Here is a 21,464-nt window from a genome sequence, read left to right as displayed (position 1 = left end):
TCTATGCCGTAGAAATTGTAGAAAATTAAATAGGAAAGAGAATAGTAGAATAGTAATAGTGGAGAGATTGATTATATTTTTGTGCATGATGGAGATGTACCAAGCGGTGACCTATTTATAGTTGAATGAGGCCACTACAACAATGAATGAATATATATGACAAGAATCAACTCTAATTAGCATTGACAGATTTTTACGAGATATGAGATGGTAAATATGATATGAAATAAGAGATATTACCATATTGTACTAGGAAAGAAGAATATTTTCAAAATAATATCTTGACAATATTATAAGAATATATATATATATATATATATATATGATAATGTATATCGTAATTTGTTACGACCCAATTGTGGATCACAATTAAATCAACTCTAGACAGAAAATTTGCCTATTGTTGTCTTTTTAGAAGTGGTGCACACCAAATCTAGAGTTTATATGTGGATTAATTTCGGTGAAGATTAACTTTATTTTACTCCAATTAAGTGAACAAAATCCTATTTTATTTGCTAGATAGATTTTGTAAAGAGCCTGATATAATAGAAAAGTATAAAGTCACTAATACATTATTCTGGTATTTAGGCATTCGAACGACATTTGGAGGTATTCGAATGTACCTACGAGTCTAATACTTTATTCCAGTGTTCAAATGGTTATTCGATGCATTCAAGTGTATTTTCAGAGCAGTGATCTTTAACAAGCATTCGAATGACCCCTGATGCGTTCGAACGCATTTTTCTAATTGAACGTCCCTAGATGCGTTCGAATTCATCTTCCTAAGACAAAAAATTAATAAGCGTTTGAACCGTCGTTGCGAGCGTTCGAATGACCTTGGCTGATTTAACGTAGATTTGTGTCAATCTCTACTTATTTTATCTCTAAGAGATATTTACTTTATTTCTAAGAAATATTTATCCTATATCTAAGATGTTAAATATTAAATTAATGATCATCTTTTAGAAAGTTGCCGATAAACATATTAGGAGATCATCTTTTGGAGGCGATTGGAGAGTACTTCTATGCTTTAGACAGAACGTGTTGAATTGTTCTAATCTAAATGCATTTACATCAAATCTAAAAAAACTACCTCTTGAGGGTCATTGAGATAAAACGATTAATTTCAAGAATCACTAAGGTTTGAAAACCTATTATGGAGAAGAGTTTGTCACGGGGTCCAACGAGTAAAGTATAGCGAGTAAAATTGAGTCATGAGAATCGGCGAGTGATCTATAAGCTTTTTGACAATTGATACAAATTTTAGTAATTAGTTTTGATTCGAGTTTGGATCTATGATATTTTATTCAATTTAAGATTTTTCCACATAAAAAGTTTTTCGTATGTTATTGTCGATATCGTGTGATAGATATCTATTTCTTAGGGCATCAAGTAGTGGTATAAGAGCATACCTATCTATAGTACATTTTTCAATTGGTATAAGAGCATACTTAAATATTCAAATACATTCATAATTTTTTTTTCATGGTATAACATGGGTATAATTTCTCTGGTAAGGTTGCATACTGTGAGAAAGAATAACGTTCGCAATCAATGTGAAAAATGCTAAGAGAAGAGAGTGCAAAGAAAGATAAGGACTTTCTAAATGATTGAGAGGATAAAGATGCGTAAATACAAGCCATAAGATATTATCTATAAAGAATAAAAATAAAAAAAGTCATAAATTCCATTAGAAATAATAATTAGGCATATAAAATCATCCAACTCTTACATGGATTATAACTCCATTACACTGAGATAAAGTCCGGATATGAAGTTCATCCAAATAGAATAGTCATAGATTATGATATCATCTATCTAAAATATATGGTTTTATAAATAAATCTACAATTAGAATAATAACATATTAATATTATTATAATTAGATCTATCATATAGATCAAATTATTTAATAAAAATAAAAGAAGAAATTTTAAACCTAAAAAATCATCATATGTTACACAAATGGGTTCCAATTGGATAAATAACTAATTTTGTATTATTTAAACATTTTTAAATTTCAATCCTCTTATTTAAGACCTCGTGGACCTTGCTAGCGATGAGTATCACTCGGTTGATTGGCGGATGTAAGAGTTACGTGGTTTGCGTCTTTTGATCAGTGTGAGTAGTCTTATCCCTTATATGCCTTTTTCAAATTAGGTTATATTATATATTATGTACATACATGTTTTGGCTTCCAACATGATTATATGAATTTATCTAAAGATGATTCTAGATATTTGTATATTTAAATACTATATGTACATTATTATAGACAGATTTAAATACTATATGTATATTTAAATACTATTTGTATATTTAAATACTAAATCGTAGAATAATAATTAGTTATATGTTGTATAGTGTTAGTTATAATAAAAATAAAATTTTGGATGTTTTATTTTATATAAATTTGTCGAATAAAAATTAAGGGCTATAAAACACTTTGGTTATAGAGGTAGCAGGTGATAATATAACTGTTGTGAGAATTGTCATATGAGATTCTACTCTACCGCTCTTTCGGAGAAATTTAGGTAGCAATGAGGAGGACGCATGTCAAATTATGATTCACAAATCAAAGTAGATTAGAAAGTTAGATATATTATTTTCCATGTAAGGACTAATAACGGTCTAATTAATGCGTTTAGCAAACTAGTCAAAGCTGTCATTAATTTGGAATCCATAACGTTTAACCTGAGGACTGCCCAGCTACATTCTATAGATTTTTCCACCCCACGCGAGCACCCAACGCACAAAGTCAGAAATTCCATAACTTCTGCGGCTCCATCACAAAAATAGTCCAACGTGACGACCCATCTAACTTCGTCCCGGAGCGAATGGTCACCACTCCTAGTAGGCCCCGCTGATCCCCATTTCCCAGCCGCTGCTATAAAAATACCCCATCTCGTAACTCCAACAATATCGAATATCCCTCCTTTTCCTCCCACTTCTCCTTCCTCTTCTATCCTACTTCCCAGTCGGACCGGGTTAGAGAGCAATGGCAATGGCAATGGCGAGAGTGGAGGAGCTCAGGAAGGCGCAGAGAGCGAACGGCCCCGCCACCGTGCTCGCCATCGGCACTGCCACACCGGACAATGTCGTGTACCAGAGCGACTACGCCGACTACTACTTTCGCATGACCAACAGTGAACATCTCACCGACCTCAAGAAGAAGTTTAAGAAAATATGTAAGTTTTTGGTGTTACATATATATATATATACCAATTTTTTCACACAAGGAATGTGAAATGAATGTGTACGTGCATGCACGCATGCATGGTTCTATTTTATTCTTTTTCCAGGCGACAAGACGATGATCAGGAAGCGTCACCTTCATTTAACTGAGGAGATATTAAATGCGAACCCCAACATGTGCGAATTCATGGGAACATCCCTCAACGCTCGGCAAGACATCGTCGTGGAAGAGATCCCAAGGCTAGGGGCAGAGGCGGCGGTGAAAGCCATCAACGAGTGGGGGCAGCCCAAGTCCAACATCACTCACGTCATCTTCTGCACTACCTCCGGCGTCGACATGCCCGGCGCCGACTACCAGATCACCAAGCTACTCGGCCTGCGCTCCAACGTCAACCGCTTCATGTTGTACCAGCAAGGATGCTTCGCCGGCGGCACCGTGCTCCGCCTCGCCAAGGACTTGGCCGAGAACAACCGCGGGGCGCGGGTTCTTGCGGTCTGCTCCGAGTCGACGGTCATCACTTTCCGAGGGCCGTCGGAGGACCACCTTGACTCCCTCGTCGGCCAGGCATTGTTTGGCGACGGCGCCAGCGCCGTCATCGTCGGATCTGACCCGGACCTAGCGGTCGAGAGCCCGATCTACGAGGTCGTCTACGCCAGCCAGACCATCGCTCCGGATTCCAAGGGCGCCATTGACGGCCACCTTCGAGAGGTAATCTAAAGAAAATTTATAGAAAACAACATTTACATTTTTTTTTTTTGTTTTATTGTCATTAACAATATAGTATACTACTTGGAGTTCGTGTGAACGCTTGAGGTTTATAATTAATTTCAAATCGCATGTACTATAGGTGGGTCTCACCTTCCACCTCCTGAAGGACTTACCCAGCCTCGTCTCGAACAACATCGAGACGAGCCTCACCGACGCCTTCGCGCAGCTCGGCATCGACGATTGGAACTCGATCTTCTGGCAGGCGCACCCGGGCGGGCCGGCGATCCTGGACCAGGTGGAAGCCAAGCTAGGGCTGCACAAGGAAAAGCTGACGGTGTCGCGGCACGTGCTGAGCGAGTACGGCAACTTGTCCAGCGCCTGCGTGCTGTTCATAATGGACGAGATGCGGCGGAGGTCGGCGAAGGATGGGAAGTCTACCACCGGAGAAGGGTTGGAGTGGGGAGTGCTGTTTGGGTTCGGGCCAGGGCTCACGGTGGAGACCGTGGTCTTGCATGCTCTCCCAATTGCTGCATGAAGTTTACGTACGTAGTAGTTGGTGGCATGCATGAAATATATACAAATGTTAACGAAGCAATATGTGGCATAATATTTATGATTAACAAGTCAGTAATCGTTATCTTCGTGTTTCCCAATGAGATGGATATTTTTTTTGGCTCAGATCACATTTTTTTGAATGAAAAGATACGACAAGAATCAACTCTAATTAGCATTAACAGATTTTTACGAGATATGAGATGGTAAATATGGTATGAAATAAGAGATATTACCATATTGTACTAGGAAAGAAGGATATTTTCAAAATAATATCTTGACAATATTCTAAGAGTATATATATTATATACCTATTATGAAAATATATGTAGTAATTTATTACGACCCAATTGTGGATCACAATTAAATCAACTCTAGATAGAAAATTTGCCTATTATTATATATGGTAGATGGTAAATAAATTACGAATTGAATTAATGTAGGTGAAAATTCACTTAATTTTATTGGCAATTAAGTGAACAAAATGGTAAGGAATATAATGGCTAACATAATAAGCAACTTAGCCATATACATTATTGGCGAGGAGGATGAAGAGGATGATGTTGAAGGACCAGAGGTCGAACTTGGCCCCATCGTAGCCCTTCTTGTCGATGACCTCTGGCGCCATGTAGGCCAGGGTGCCACACGTGGTATGGAGGAGGTCGTTTGTGCGCACATAGCCTACAAGGGCAGAGAGCCTGAAGTCGATAATCTTCCCGGTGGCATCAAGGATGAGGTTCTCCAACAATCTTTAGGAGAATGGGATGCAACAGATTTTACATTGTGGGATCAATGTTAAATTTGGGAGAAAATAGCAGAGGGCACTAAAGAATTTTTTTTTTAAATAAAATATTTAATATTAGCTAAGCCACTTAGTTATCTTGCCATTATAAATGGAGGAGTAATTTAGTTAATTTACTAATTTTATTAAAGTTGTCGGGAGGATGAGATATTTCTAATAGTTCACGAGGTAATTATAGAGATGGGTAATAGTTTATGGGTGAAAAGAAAATTATCCTTTCAAAATTTCAAACTAATTTTGCTCCTTAAATATTTCATATATGACCAAAATAACGGTCAAACGCATATTGTCTTGTAAAGAATTAGGAGGCAAAATAGTAATAATAAAACACCAACATAGGTAACGTAACGACCCCGAAAATATCACATGGGATTAATTATAATTTAAAGCTAAGAAAAATAATATTTCAATCCTTTCTTCGCAGCCATACGTCAAACAACCTAGCAAACTTTATAAAATCATAAGCTCAAATTATATACATATAATATGCTCTAGTAAATTAAAATAACTAAAACTTTAACCTCTAACATCCGCTGAGGAAATAGTTACCATTACTATTATAATTTCAGCTCATTTAGTGTAATATCAATTAAGGAGTAGGAGGTGGGTACATAATTAATATTCACTAGACTATTATATACTTATTTCGTGTAATATAATTTTTTATTTTTATCCATACAATATCTTCTTAAATAATATGCTCGGTTTTACTTAGTAATGATTATGAAAGTATTTAATATTAGTCCGACGAAATTTAATAACTATTTTTTAAACCTTTATCTAACACTGCGCTCTATCTGTTTACTTTTCATATTTTTCTTCGCCCCCACGCGAGCTACCTAACCACGGTGACAAAAGTCCGACGAAATTTGGATATTATATATCCCAGCCGCTGCTATAAATACCCAAACACACCCATTGTTTTAATTCCAACAACATCGAATATCCCTCCTACTCTGTATCCTGCATCTTCTTCTCCTTCCTCTTCTATCCTGCTACCTTCGGAGTTGTACTTCCGACTCGGACCGAGTTAGAGAGCAATGGCGACAGTGGAGGAGCTCAGGAAGGCGCAGAGAGCGAACGGCCCCGCCACGGTGCTCGCCATCGGCACTGCCACGCCGGACAACGTCGTGTACCAGAGCAACTACGCCGACTACTACTTTCGCACGACCAACAGTGAACATCTCACAGAGCTCAAGAAGAAGTTTAAGAAAATATGTACGTTTTTGTGTTACAGATCAATTTTACAGACAAGGAGGGGCCAAATAGCAAAAATGGTGCTAATGAAAATGAACGTGTATGTGGAACTACCCATGGATGCATGGTTTTATATTTATTAATTTTTTTCTTTCTTAATTTCTTTCCAGGCGATAACACAATGATCAGGAAGCGTCACCAACATTTAACTGAGGAGATATTAAAGGCGAACCCGAACATCTCCGAGTTCATGGGAACATCCCTCAACGCTCGGCAAGACATGGTCGTGGAAGACATCCCAAGGCTAGGGGCAGAGGCGGCAGTGAAGGCCATCAAGGAGTGGGGGCAGCCCAAGTCCAAAATCACCCACGTCATCTTCTGCACCACCTCAGGCGTCGACATGCCCGGCGCCGACTACCAGATCACCAAGCAACTCGGCCTGCGCTCCAACGTTAACCGCTTCATGTTGTACCAGCAGGGATGCTCCGGCGGCGGCACAATGCTCCGCCTCGCGAAGGATTTGGCTGAGAACAACCGCGGGGCGCGGGTTCTAGGTGTGTGCTCCGAGTCGACCGTCATGACTTTCCGGGGGCCGTCCGAGGGTCACATTGACTCCCTCGTCGGCGCAGCTATTTTTGGAGACGGCGCCAGCGCCGTCATCGTCGGATCTGACCCCGACCTAGCCGTGGAGCGTCCGATCTACGAACTCGTCTATGCCAGCCAGACCATCGCCACGAACTCCGAGGGCGCCATTGAGGGCCACCTTCTGGAGGTAATCTAAAGAAACTTTATAGAAAACAATTATCATTTACAATATAGTATACTACGTACTTGGAGTTCTTGTGCACACTTGAGGTTTATAATTAATTTCAAATTACTTGTACTATAGGCGGGTCTCACCTTCCGCCTCCGGAAGGACGTCCCCAGCCTCGTCTCGAACAACATCGGGACGAGCCTCACCGACGCCTTCACACAGCTCGGCATCGACGACTGGAACTCGATCTTTTGGCAGGTGCACCCGGGCGGGCGGGCGATCCTGGACCTGGTGGAAGCCAAGCTAGGGCTGCACAAGGACAAGCTGACGGTGTCGCGGCACGTGCTCAGCGAATACGGCAACATGTCGAGCGCGTGCGTGCTATTCGTGATGGATGAGATGCGGCGGAGGTCGGCGGAGGGAGGGAAGACCACCACCGGAGATGGTCTTGAATGGGGAGTGCTGTTTGGGTTCGGGCCAGGGCTCACGGTGGAGACCGTGGTCTTGCATGCCCTCCCAATTGCTGCGTGAAGTTTACGTATGTACAAGTTGGTAGTGTGGGAATAATTAATACTAATAAAGGATTAGCTACTGCTCAATTGATCTGGCTGTTCAGACTTGGCACAGGCACGCTAAGTCAAGCCAACGTCGTCGTATCAATTTGGCAGTAGAATATATTAATGAATAATATCCGGATAGTAAAATGAGTCAGTACGCAATCTAATCTAGTGCAGTATGCAAATGATAAGATGACGTGAAGAAGGAAATAAATTATTGTTCATTAATAAAATATTTGAGATTTAAAAATAATAGTTTTAAATTTGTTGATTTTGTCAAATTCGATATTTAGATATTAATTTAGTATTTTCGAAGCTTATTTTGATTCTAGCTTATTAGAAATTGGTGTTTCTATTTATTCTCAAATTATTTTTGGGTGTCCAATATTCCCATAATCCGAAATCTATCTAATTAGTCAATAAAGAATAATCTAATGCAGTTCGCACCTAATAAGATGAATATTCTTTTCTAATATTTTACTCATTTATTTAAATAAACCTACTAACTAAATTTAAATAATTTTGAAACTATTTAATATTAGTAAGATCTCAACGAAAGCTTTCTGGCCATATTGTTTTATTAAAAACATAGTAATATTACTAATATTTATTCATAAATTTTAATACAACGATATTACTATATAATTTTAATGTTATTTAAAAACTAAAAATTATAAATAAAATACGATTACATTGGATTTGTTTGAAAAATATAGAGCTTTCCTCATAAGAAATTAGCTCAAAATCATATATATATATATACACACACACACACATGCACACACATGTAGTACGCACTACTGAAGAAAAAAGGATAAATTTTAGCCTAACAATTCAAACAGAGAACATATAGACCGGAGACCTACAGATACCGGCATAGTATGAAGGACTTTTTGCTTAGCCTATCCACCACTGCCATCTGTTGAATTTTCGGATTATTTGCACACCCACGTGAGCACCTAACCACGGTGTGACGTCGGCAATTCTTAAAAGTCCAAGGCGATGGCCCATCTAACACCGCACCGGAGTGAACGTTCCCAAGTCCAAGTGGACCCGTTCATCCCCGGCCGAAGCTATAAATACCCATACACACCCATGGTTTAACTCCAACAACATCGAATATCCCTCCTTCATCTTCTTCTCCTTCCTCTACTATCCCGCTAACTTCGGAGTCGTACTTCCCGACTCGGACTGAGTTAGAGAGTAATGGCGACATTGGAGGACCTCAGGAAGGCGCAGAGAGCGAACGGCCCCGCCACGGTGCTCGCCATCGGCACTGCCTCGCCGGACAACGTCGTGTACCAGAGCGACTACGCCGACTACTACTTTCGCATGACCAACAGCGAACACCTCACCGACCTCAAGAATAAATTTAAGAACCTATGTAAGTTTCTGTGTTACAAACCAATTTTAGAGACAAGGAGGGGCCAAATAGCAAAAATGGCGCTCATAAAAATCAATGCGTACGTGCAACTACGCATGGATGCATGGGATTAATTTTTCTTTTCAGGCGAGAAGTCGATGATTAGGAAGCGTCACATGCATTTAACTGACGACATATTAAAGGCAAACCCGAACATGTGCGAGTTTAGGGGAACATCCCTCAACGCTCGGCAAGACATCGTCGTGGAAGAGGTCCCAAGGCTAGGGGCAGAGGCGGCGGTGAATGCCATCAACGAGTGGGGGCTGCCCAAGTCCAACATCACCCACGTCATCTTCTGCACCACCTCAGGCGTCGACATGCCCGGCGCCGACTACCAGATCACCAAGCTGCTCGGCCTGCGCTCCAACGTCAACCGCTTCATGTTGTACCAGCAGGGATGCTTCGCCGGCGGCACCGTGCTCCGCCTCGCCAAGGACTTGGCCGAGAACAACCGCGGGGCGCGGGTTCTTGCGGTGTGCTCTGAGTCGACCGTCATGACTTTCCGGGGGCCGTCGGAGGACCACCTTGACTCCCTCATCGGTCAGGCATTGTTTGGGGATGGCGCCAGCGCTGTCATCGTCGGATCCGACCCCGACCTAGCCGTGGAGCGCCCGATCTACGAACTCGTCTACGCCAGCCAGACCATCGCCCCGGACTCCAAGGGCGCCATTGACGGCCATCTTCGAGAGGTCATCTAAAGAAAATTTATAAAGCATTACTTCTTCTTCTTTTTTTTGTATTTTATTATCATTAACAATATAGAATACTACTTCCAGTTCATGTGCACACTTGAGGTTTATAATTAATTTCAAATTGCTTGTACTATAGAGGGGTCTCACCTTCCACCTCCTCAAGGACGTACCCAGCGTCATCTCGAACAACATCGAGACGAGCCTCACCGACGCCTTCGCGCAGCTTGGCATCGACGACTGGAACTCGATCTTTTGGCTGGTGCACCCGGGCGGGCCGGCGATCCTGGACCAGGTGGAAGCCAAGCTAGGGCTACACAAGGAGAAGATGGCGGCGACGAGACACGTCCTCAGCGAGTACGGCAACATGTCGAGCGCGTGCGTCATGTTCGTGATGGATGAGATGCGGCAGAGGTCGGCGAAGGAGGGGAAGTCCACCACCGGAGATGGGTTGGAGTGGGGAGTGCTGTTTGGGTTCGGGCCAGGGCTCACGGTGGAGACCGTGGTCTTGCATGCCGTCCCAATTGCTAAGTGAAGCTTACGTACGTATTAGTTGGTAGCATGCATGCGTGGTGATCTGGGAGTAATTAATACTAAAGGATTAAACACTATATGCCAAAGCCAGTAATGCCGTATGCACCTGATAAGATGAAATAAAAAGTAATATATATATTTTATTATATCAAGGAGGGACTTATATATAAAATAAACATAAGAGAGAAGAACTTATAGGACTAACTAACTTGTAGTATAAATTAAGTTTGGTTCTCTAGATCCAAATATATTATTTTATGTTAATTTGAAAAAAAATGATCATTTATGGTAAATTTAGAGTCGTTCACATTTGCAAGTGTCGAAGATAATTGAAAGGACTAATAAACTCAAATACCTATTTTAATTATATATTAATCCAAATTTTATTAATAACATGGTTGAAAAAAATAAAATAAATATAATATATGTAGCTAACAAAATTAAGAAAATAAAAGACTAATAATAATTAGTCTATGGTCAAAAAGTTAGGCTGGGCTCAAGGCCCAGCATACTTAGGTGAGAGAGTGGGCTGCTAACCTATCTGTAGCCCACTAGACTAGAGGTAGTGGACTGCGCTCAAGAGCCCAGTCCATCAGGGTGAGGAGGTGGGCTGCGGTGCGGGCCTACCGTAGCCCACCAGATTCTAAGAGGTGCTGGACTGGACTCAATGGTCCAATCCAGCAAGGTGAGGAGGTGGGCTGCGGGCAGCCCACCAGGTTCTAAGGTGTGCTGGACTAGACTCAAGGGCCCAGTCCAGCAAGTTGAGATGGTGGGTTGCGGGCCTACTGCAGCCCACAAGACCCTAAGATGGTGGACTAGGCTCCAGAGCTCAGTCCAATGAGGTGAGGAGGTGGGTTGCGAGCCTACCGTAGCCTACCAGACTCTAAGGTGGTGGACTGGGCTCCAGTCCACCGAGGCCTTAAAAAAGGCTCGTGGGCATGGGCGTGGGCTGCAGCCCACCTCACAGCCCAGATGAGAATGCGGTGGGAGTTGGCCCAAACCCCACCCCTTCTCCTCGTCTCCTACTTAGAGAAGAAAATAGAGTAGAAGAAAAAGTTTGAGAAGAAAAGTAGTGCTGATGCCGGTGATCCCCGTCGCCGGCAGCCTAGCACCATCGGCTCCCCAAGTCGATGAGGTCGACTGGGATTGCAAGTGAGCTTGAACCATCAGCCAGTGTGGTCGATGATAAGAGTTGAGGAATTCCATGGCCGGTGGCCATGGAGCTTCCAAGTGCAATGAAAGATGGGCTCGAAGCCCTCATCTCGAGTACCCATCTCTTCCATGTGAAGAGGTGAGTCAGTCGAGGCTGACAAGCGAGGCCACCACCGTTGGTGGTGGCCGCCTAAGTCCGCCGGTGGTGACCCAACGGTGGGAGGCGACATGGCATCGCCTCCCCTACGCCCTGTGGGTACCCAAATTGGGTACCCACGGTAAGGGGCTGAAGCGGGGAAACTCTCCAGACCGGTGGGTAGTCGACCCGAGGTCGTCGACTGGCGAATTTCTCCGGTGAAGGTAGAAATAAATAAACTCATAATTAAACATGATTAACTAGGCAATATTCAAATTAAACTAAAGAGGGGATGGAGGCTGACCCGAAGATTGAGATGAGGGGTTTTGGTTGGCTATCGACGCTCCGGTGACTCGCTGCCCGCGACGAAGGCTTCGGTGGCTAGGAGGAGAAGAGAGAAAGGAAGTGGAAGAGCGAGAGAGAGAGATGTTGCAAAAAGTGGAAAAGCTTGAGGGGAAAAGGGTTTAAATATAGATGTGGAGGAGAGGTATGCAGAGTGGAATTAGCTCCACTCCGACGCACTTCTCTCCCACCTCTCGCAACCAATTGCAAGAGGTGTGGTGGGGGGAGGAAGAAGAAGTTAGCACACGCGCTTGTGCACGCGCGTGGCGCGTGCGCTAAATTTTTATTTTTTTACGCGAGTGTTACAATTTGTCTCCTTACGTCTTTGTTTTTGCTGCTGATGGTCTTAACAGAATATTGAATAATGCTAAAAAGCATGGTTTGCTAACTAGTTTGGGGACTGATGTGTGTGATAAGGGTGTCATCAACCTACAGTATGCAGATGATATGCTATTATTTTTAAAAGCTAATTTCTATATGAAAATAAAATTTGAAAAAAGTTATTTGGTGTATCTTGTAAAAACAAAGAGAAAGACAATGAATTGGTTGACCTATTTAATTGTACAGTAGAGGAATTAACTATAAAATATCTTGGTTTACCTCTTCGTAACAATAAACTGAGGAAGAAGGACCGGACACCGATGATTGAAAAAATTAAGAAAAGACTTGCTAGTTGGAAAGGGCAAATTACTATCTTGGATGGTCGGATTTGTAACAACCCTACCTTAAAAAATATATATATATTTAAATTAATAAATAATTGTATGGCACGACGTGTGGTCGGCCTCGTGCCATGCAGTGGCAGGAGGGGAGAGCGCCACGCGCCACAACAGCCAGCTCGGCCAACCCGGCCTAGCCAGCTGGCTACGGCGGCCCCGCCGCCGCAGCTACCGCCTTTCCATTCCTTCGCCGCCTCTGTCTCTCCGCCTAAATTTCTCTCCCTCTCTTTTGGTCTCTCGCTCTCACTTATTCTCTCTCTCTCTCTCTTCAACGCCAACCTACCGCTGCCGTTGCTGCCACCACCACCTCACCCCCCTTCACCGCCTCTCTCTCTCTCCCTTTTTATAGGTCTCTCACCAACTCTCTCTCACTCTCTCTCCTACCCTCCTCTTTCTCTCGAGCTCTCTCTTTCTCTCCTTCCCTTGCCAACGCCGACCTACCGCCGTCGGCGCTGCCGCAATCGCCCCTCACCGCCTCTCTCTATAGCTTTCTTTCTCTCTAACTCGCTCGTTCTCTCTCTAACTCGCTCGTTCCCTCTCTCACTCTCTCTCTTACCCTCCTCTATTTCTCTCTCTCTCTCTCTCTCTATCACCTCTCTCTTTCTCTCCTCGCTGACGGCTTCTCGCCATCGCCGTCGTCGCTGCCGCACCCCTCACCGCCTTCTCTCTCTTTACTGCTCTCTTTCTAACTCTCTCCTTCTTTCTCTCGTACCCTCCTCTCTTTCTCTCTCTCTCTCTCTCTATCACCTCTCTCTTTCTCTCCTTCTCGTCGACGACTTCTCCCCGTCCGTCGTCGCCGCCGCACCCCTCACCACCTTGTCTCTCTTTAGTGCTCTCTCTCTCTCTCTAACTCTCTCGTTCTCTCTCTCTCTCTTACCCTCCTCTCCCTCTTTCAATCACCTCTCTCTCTCTCTCTCTCTCTCTCTCGAGCTCTCTTTGCCTTCTCTTTTTAATGTGTAGTTTTGGTGTAAAGATGTTGAGGCGTGTAAAGAGGATTTTCGATATAAAGATAAAGATAAATTGTTAAGAATTGATTTTGGTTAAATCTTCATCTGGAGAAATATTTGGCTCAGTGCATTTTTGTGGAGTTTATGGTTGGAAAAAAAATTAAAGAATTTTCTATAGTTGCTTTTGAACTTATGAAGCATTTACCCATAAAGTGACCACCTTATTCCTTTTCTAGGCGGGGATTTAGGGAGAGGAAGCAATGAAGAAAGCTCGGCATATCACACAAGGGGCTAATGTGATCATAGACTTGGATGAGGAGTGTTTAGGAGCTAATGCTGTTTTGGTTGTTGACTTCTATTGTTGGCTAAATACTTGCTTTTGTGATGTGGTTATGCTACTTTACAATTTGGATGTTGTGTTCTTGCTAGTAGTACTGGTGCGGAGTGCAAACAAGAATGATTTCATATTGTCTATTTTTTGGCAATCCTTTGTTGTCGTCTTCTAACTTTGTTACTTTTGAACTTTGCTGCGGTAATTTGTATTGTATGTTACTTTTTTTAAGTTTCTAATAAAACAAATGCTGCAGCTTGGTTTGTTAAAAAAAAAAAAATCCAAAATAATAATAAGGTGAAATATGTAGAATTCTCAATTTTAAAAATAAGAATAATAGATAAATTATAATATCATGTCCAAGTATAGGGTGGTGTAGGGATGTTGGGCTCACCCAGCACTGTTTGTTAAAACAGTACTAGGCTGATGTTTATTATTTTATTTTATTTTTAATTTTCTTTTTTGTTAATTAGTTATTTAATTTTTGTGGCAAATTCAACTCAGAGTTTTCCATAATTAGATAATTTGTTAATAATGTATACCTTATAGAGTGAAATATATAGTATAACTATTAACAGTAGTTAAGTGTAATTATTATAGTGATTAATTTAGTATGATTCTAGATATTTGTATATTTAAATACTATATGTACATTATTATAGACAGATTTAAATACTATATGTATATTTAAATACTATTTGTATATTTAAATACTAAATCGTAGAATAATAATTAGTTATATGTTGTATAGTGTTAGTTATAATAAAAATAAAATTTTGGATGTTTTATTTTATATAAATTTGTCGAATAAAAATTAAGGGCTATAAAACACTTTGGTTATAGAGGTAGCAGGTGATAATATAACTGTTGTGAGAATTGTCATATGAGATTCTACTCTACCGCTCTTTCGGAGAAATTTAGGTAGCAATGAGGAGGACGCAGGTCAAATTATGATTCACAAATCAAAGTAGATTAGAAAGTTAGATATATTATTTTCCATGTAAGGACTAATAACGGTCTAATTAATGCGTTTAGCAAACTAGTCAAAGCTGTCATTAATTTGGAATCCATAACGTTTAACCTGAGGACTGCCCAGCTACATTCTATAGATTTTTCCACCCCACGCGAGCACCCAACGCACAAAGTCAGAAATTCCATAACTTTTGCGGCTCCATCACAAAAATAGTCCAACGTGACGACCCATCTAACGTCGTCCCGGAGCGAAGGGTCACCACTCCTAGTAGGCCCCGCTGATCCCCATTTCCCAGCCGCTGCTATAAAAATACCCCATCTCGTAACTCCAACAATATCGAATATCCCTCCTTTTCCTCCCACTTCTCCTTCCTCTTCTATCCTACTTCCCAGTCGGACCGGGTTAGAGAGCAATGGCAATGGCAATGGCGAGAGTGGAGGAGCTCAGGAAGGCGCAGAGAGCGAACGGCCCCGCCACCGTGCTCGCCATCGGCACTGCCACACCGGACAATGTCGTGTACCAGAGCGACTACGCCGACTACTACTTTCGCATGACCAACAGTGAACATCTCACCGACCTCAAGAAGAAGTTTAAGAAAATATGTAAGTTTTTGGTGTTACATATATATATACCAATTTTTTCACACAAGGAATGTGAAATGAATGTGTACGTGCATGCACGCATGCATGGTTCTATTTTATTCTTTTTCCAGGCGACAAGACGATGATCAGGAAGCGTCACCTTCATTTAACTGAGGAGATATTAAATGCGAACCCCAACATGTGCGAATTCATGGGAACATCCCTCAACGCTCGGCAAGACATCGTCGTGGAAGAGATCCCAAGGCTAGGGGCAGAGGCGGCGGTGAAAGCCATCAACGAGTGGGGGCAGCCCAAGTCCAACATCACTCACGTCATCTTCTGCACTACCTCCGGCGTCGACATGCCCGGCGCCGACTACCAGATCACCAAGCTACTCGGCCTGCGCTCCAACGTCAACCGCTTCATGTTGTACCAGCAAGGATGCTTCGCCGGCGGCACCGTGCTCCGCCTCGCCAAGGACTTGGCCGAGAACAACCGCGGGGCGCGGGTTCTTGCGGTCTGCTCCGAGTCGACGGTCATCACTTTCCGAGGGCCGTCGGAGGACCACCTTGACTCCCTCGTCGGCCAGGCATTGTTTGGCGACGGCGCCAGCGCCGTCATCGTCGGATCTGACCCGGACCTAGCGGTCGAGAGCCCGATCTACGAGGTCGTCTACGCCAGCCAGACCATCGCTCCGGATTCCAAGGGCGCCATTGACGGCCACCTTCGAGAGGTAATCTAAAGAAAATTTATAGAAAACAACATTTACATTTTTTTTTTTTTGTTTTATTGTCATTAACAATATAGTATACTACTTGGAGTTCGTGTGAACGCTTGAGGTTTATAATTAATTTCAAATCGCATGTACTATAGGTGGGTCTCACCTTCCACCTCCTGAAGGACTTACCCAGCCTCGTCTCGAACAACATCGAGACGAGCCTCACCGATGCCTTCGCGCAGCTCGGCATCGACGATTGGAACTCGATCTTCTGGCAGGCGCACCCAGGCGGGCCCGCGATCCTGGATCAGGTGGAAGCCAAGCTAGGGCTGCACAAGGACAAGCTGACGGTGTCGCGGCACGTGCTGAGCGAGTACGGCAACTTGTCCAGCGCCTGCGTGCTGTTCATAATGGACGAGATGCGGCGGAGGTCGGCGAAGGATGGGAAGTCTACCACCGGAGAAGGGTTGGAGTGGGGAGTGCTGTTTGGGTTCGGGCCAGGTCTCACGGTGGAGACCGTGGTTTTACATAGCGTCCGTATCAATTCTGTATGAAATATATAATAAATTCTAATGCATCACTCAAAGTATAAATTAATCATGATTGATCGTAATAATATGTATGTGCAAGTTGAGTATAGATAACATGAAATAATCTTCTTAAACCAACTTTTTATTTAAACAATGATGCAACACAGTATTTAAATCGACTTAGTATATAATTATGCACTTTTCGATTTATTATTCAGAACTTGACATGAATTTTTTTTGTATTTTTTATCGCTGAAACTATATAGGTACAATTATGACTTTCATACATAAGTAAGTAGCTCTTTTCTTGTAGTACATATTGAACAATGTGTAAACAAATATTTGTATATATCTTTTTTTTTTTGTGAAAAATTCTCAAGCAATGTATTGAGTTAAACTGGACTCTAAACAAGATGGCTTTGACGCTAACTCATTATAGCCCTTTTTATTGATCATTACTGATGACTAAGTATAAGATCAAACTATGTAAATCAAAATCAATAGTAAGCTATCTAAGAAAAAAATATTTCGTGATGTAATGCTCACTGATAAATATAAACACGTTATGAGTGTATTAAATTTAATTTATTTATTATATAAGTTGAGAGAGTGAATAAATAAGAAATAACATAATATACTATAAGATGACAAAATTGACTATAGTAACTCATAAATTCCACAAGAAATAAATAATTAAGTATATAGTATCATCCAACTCTTACCTGGATCATAATTCTATTACACCGAGCAGCAGTCCGAATATGAAAAACATCCAAATAGGATAGTCATAGATTATGATATCATCCATGTAATACATATGGTTTTATATTATTCTGACTTCATATAAATATCTCATAAATAATACTTTATAGAAAATGTGCTACTTTCCAGCAATTCAAAATTTTAAACTAATTTCTTACTCAGCACTCAAATCTGACTTCTTATCTTACACGAAGTGCAATTAAGTAGATTGCTCAACTTAAATATTTCATATATGGCCACAATAACTGTCAAACGCATAGGTAACGCAACGACCCCGACAAATATCACATGGGATAATTATAATTTAAAGCTAAGAAAAAAATATTTCAATCCATTCTTAGCAGCCATACTTCAGACAACGTAGCGAACATTTTAAAAACATAAGCTCAAATTATATACATATAATATGCTCTAGTAAATTAAAATAACTAAAACTTTAACCTCCAACATCCGCTGAGGAAATAGTTACACTTACTCTATTATAATTTTAGCTCATTTAGTGTAATATCAATTAAGGAGTAGGAGGCGGGTACAGAATTAATATTCATTAAACTATTATATACTTATTTCGTGTAATATAATTTCTTATTCTTATCTATAAAATATCTTCTTATATAATATACTCGATTTTTCTTGTTAATAATGTTTTTGTGTATCATTTCTCTCCTAACATTTTATTTTAAAAAATTCATTTTTTAATTAAAATTTGGAAATTTAATAATGATTATGAAAGTATTTAATATTAGTCCGACGAAATTTAATAACTATTTTTTAAACCTTTATCTAACACTGCGCTCTATCTGTTTACTTTTCATATTTTTCTTCGCCCCCACGCGAGCTACCTAACCACGGTGACAAAGTCCGACGAAATTTGGATATCATATATCCCAGCCGCTGCTATAAATGCCCAAACACACCCATTATTTTAATTCCAACAACATCGAATACCCCTCTTACTCTGTATCCTGCATCTTCTTCTCCTTCCTCTTATATCCTGCTACCTTCGGAGTTGTACTTCCGACTCGGACCGAGTTAGAGAGCAATGGCGACAGTAGAGGAGCTCAGGAAGGCGCAGAGAGCGAACGGCCCCGCCACGGTGCTCGCCATCGGCACTGCCACGCCGGACAACGTCGTGTACCAGAGCAACTACGCCGACTACTACTTTCGCACGACCAACAGTGAACATCTCACAGAGCTCAAGAAGAAGTTTAAGAAAATATGTACGTTTTTGTGTTACATATCAATTTTGCAGACAAGGAGGGGCCAAATAGCAAAAATGGTGCTAATGAAAATGAACGTGTATGTGGAACTACCCATGGATGCATGGTTTATATTTATTAATTTTTTTCTTTCTTAATTTCTTTCCAGGCGATAACACAATGATCAGGAAGCGTCACCAACATTTAACTGAGGAGATATTAAAGGCGAACCCGAACATCTCCGAGTTCATGGGAACATCCCTCAACGCTCGGCAAGACATGGTCGTGGAAGACATCCCAAGGCTAGGGGCAGAGGCGGCAGTGAAGGCCATCAAGGAGTGGGGGCAGCCCAAGTCCAAAATCACCCACGTCATCTTCTGCACCACCTCAGGCGTCGACATGCCCGGCGCCGATTACCAGATCACCAAGCAACTCGGCCTGCGCTCCAACGTCAACCGCTTCATGTTGTACTAGCAGGGATGCTCCGGCGGCGGCACCATGCTCCGCCTCGCGAAGGACTTGGCCGAGAACAACCGCGGGGCGCGGGTTCTTGGGGTGTGCTCCGAGTCGACTGTCATGACTTTCCGGGGGCCGTCCGAGGGCCACATTGACTCCCTCGTCGGCGCGGCAATTTTTGGAGACGGCGCGAGCGCCGTCATCGTCGGTTCTGACCCCGAACTAGCCGTGGAGCGCCCGATCTACGAACTCGTCCATGCCAGCCAGGCCATCGCCACGAACTCCGAGGGCGCCATTGAGGGCCACCTTCTGGAGGTAATCTAAAGAAACTTTATAGAAAACAATTATCATTTACAATATACTATACTACGTACTTGGAGTTCTTGTGCACACTTGAGGTTTATAATTAATTTCAAATTACTTGTACTATAGGCGGGTCTCACCTTCCGCCTCCGGAAGGACGTCCCCAGCCTCGTCTCGAACAACATCGAGGCGAGCCTCACCGACGCCTTCGCACAGCTCGGCATCGACGACTGGAACTCGATCTTTTGGCAGGTGCACCCAGGCGGGCGGGCGATCCTGGACCTGGTGGAAGCCAAGCTAGGGCTGCACAAGGACAAGCTGACGGTGTCGCGGCACGTGCTCAGCGAATACGGCAACATGTCGAGTGCGTGCGTGCTATTCGTGATGGATGAGATGCGGCGGAGGTCGGTGGAGGGAGGGAAGACCACCACCGGAGATGGTCTTGAATGGGGAGTGCTGTTTGGGTTCGGGCCAGGGCTCACGGTGGAGACCGTGGTCTTGCATGCCCTCCCAATTGCTGCATGAAGTTTACGTACGTAGTAGTTGTTAGCATGCATGCATGCATGGTGATTTGGGAATAATTAATACTAAAGTATTAGGCAATATATGCCAATGCCAATAATGCAGTATGCACATGATAAGATGAAATAAAAAGTGAAATATATATTTTTTATTATATCACGGAGAGACTTATCTAGATTGAATTATGTTATGATCTGTTTAATACCAAAGAATGTTGGGCATGTGGGGCTGACAGATTTGAGGACTTTAGGCCAATAAGCCAGTTGAATCGTAATTATAATATAAGCACCAAAGTCCTAACCGATAGGGTAATTACTAAGTCAAAGTGCTTTTATAAATTACAGGTATATTCTATATAGTATGATTAGTACTCATGAAATTGTTTTTGAAATCAATACGCATAAAAAAGAAGGTATTAAACTAAAATTAGACTTTGAAAAAGCCTATGATAAAGTTTGATGGAACTTTTTGACTGATATTTTTAAATGGAGGGGATTTAGAAACAAGTGAAGTGAATTAATTGGGTGATGTATTATGTGAAAATTGGATTTCTGCTGTTACTTTAAATTGTGAGTTGAAGAATTATTTTAAATTAAGAAGGGTCTAAGACGGAGATCATTTGTCTCCTTACCTCTAAGAAATTAGCTGAAAATCATATACATACAGTATATGATTTTAACCTCAACGATCCACACAGAGGACATAGACTACCGAACAACAGATTGTCGGCTTAGACGAAGGACTTTTAGCATACCCTATCTAACACTGTCATCTGTTGACGTTTCCGATTTTTTGCATGCCCACGCGAGCACCTAACGAAGCTATAAATACGTTCCCAAGTACAGGTGGACCCGTTCATCCCTGGCCGAAGCTATAAATACCCAAACACACCCATCGTTTATGGGGTTATGTGATATCCCGTCATTTTAGTTAAAATTTTGTAGTTGAAAATGTGGAAATGAGTATATTTAGTAGTTAAAGACTTTTAGTTGTAAGTCGCAATCAAATCAAATGCTCCCTTACATAAAGTTGTTTTTGTGTGCAATTTGTTATTGATACAGTATATGATGACATTCTTATCACGTCCAGCTTATTTTCTAATTCTAATATAATCTCTTTTTCTATTTTTATGTAGGAGCTCAATGAGGAGCACTAAAAGATTGCTTAATAATTCCATCCAACGACAGCATTGGCCTCTTACTTGGTAAACATGTCCATTGACTAGAAAGGACAATTACAATTTTCATTTCCATAATGAAAATTCATTGACAATCTTCCAATATTTCAAGTATCAAATATATATATATATAAGACATAAGGTAAATAATTAAATATTGGGTTGAAGTTGATGAAGGTCCAGTAGTGTTCCAATTTAATAACA

General features: G+C 41.8%; 4 protein-coding genes and 1 pseudogene across 4 annotated transcripts; all 5 read left to right on the top strand.

Annotated features, from left to right (window-relative positions):
• The first annotated feature begins 2,937 nt into the window (after positions 1-2,937).
• On the top strand, positions 2,938-4,584 carry LOC140761617 (chalcone synthase 1-like). Its single transcript, XM_073099038.1, has 3 exons — positions 2,938-3,188; positions 3,303-3,904; positions 4,044-4,584. The coding sequence occupies exons 1-3, from the start codon at positions 2,999-3,001 to the stop codon at positions 4,437-4,439; spliced, it is 1,188 nt and encodes a 395-aa protein (XP_072955139.1). The 5' UTR covers positions 2,938-2,998; the 3' UTR covers positions 4,440-4,584.
• Positions 4,585-6,193: 1,609 nt separating this feature from the next.
• LOC140766629 (chalcone synthase 1-like) lies at positions 6,194-8,072 on the top strand. Its single transcript, XM_073106123.1, has 3 exons — positions 6,194-6,476; positions 6,626-7,227; positions 7,345-8,072. The coding sequence occupies exons 1-3, from the start codon at positions 6,299-6,301 to the stop codon at positions 7,738-7,740; spliced, it is 1,176 nt and encodes a 391-aa protein (XP_072962224.1). The 5' UTR covers positions 6,194-6,298; the 3' UTR covers positions 7,741-8,072.
• Positions 8,073-8,912: 840 nt separating this feature from the next.
• Positions 8,913-10,598, top strand: LOC140766637 (chalcone synthase 1-like). Its single transcript, XM_073106136.1, has 3 exons — positions 8,913-9,150; positions 9,277-9,878; positions 10,018-10,598. The coding sequence occupies exons 1-3, from the start codon at positions 8,973-8,975 to the stop codon at positions 10,411-10,413; spliced, it is 1,176 nt and encodes a 391-aa protein (XP_072962237.1). The 5' UTR covers positions 8,913-8,972; the 3' UTR covers positions 10,414-10,598.
• A 4,747-nt stretch (positions 10,599-15,345) lies between these two features.
• LOC140761882 (chalcone synthase 1-like) lies at positions 15,346-16,880 on the top strand. Its single transcript, XM_073099405.1, has 3 exons — positions 15,346-15,614; positions 15,725-16,326; positions 16,467-16,880. The coding sequence occupies exons 1-3, from the start codon at positions 15,425-15,427 to the stop codon at positions 16,863-16,865; spliced, it is 1,191 nt and encodes a 396-aa protein (XP_072955506.1). The 5' UTR covers positions 15,346-15,424; the 3' UTR covers positions 16,866-16,880.
• Positions 16,881-18,609: 1,729 nt separating this feature from the next.
• LOC140759889 (chalcone synthase 1-like) lies at positions 18,610-20,208 on the top strand (annotated as a pseudogene).
• Positions 20,209-21,464: the final 1,256 nt, after the last annotated feature.

This window comes from Typha angustifolia, chromosome 1 (assembly GCF_048772165.1).
Source record: "Typha angustifolia cultivar Huaian chromosome 1, ASM4877216v1, whole genome shotgun sequence".
NCBI classification, from domain to species: domain Eukaryota; kingdom Viridiplantae; phylum Streptophyta; class Magnoliopsida; order Poales; family Typhaceae; genus Typha; species Typha angustifolia.
The sequence above is the reverse complement of the archived record's forward strand: the minus strand, read 5'-3'. Positions and strand labels throughout refer to the sequence as shown.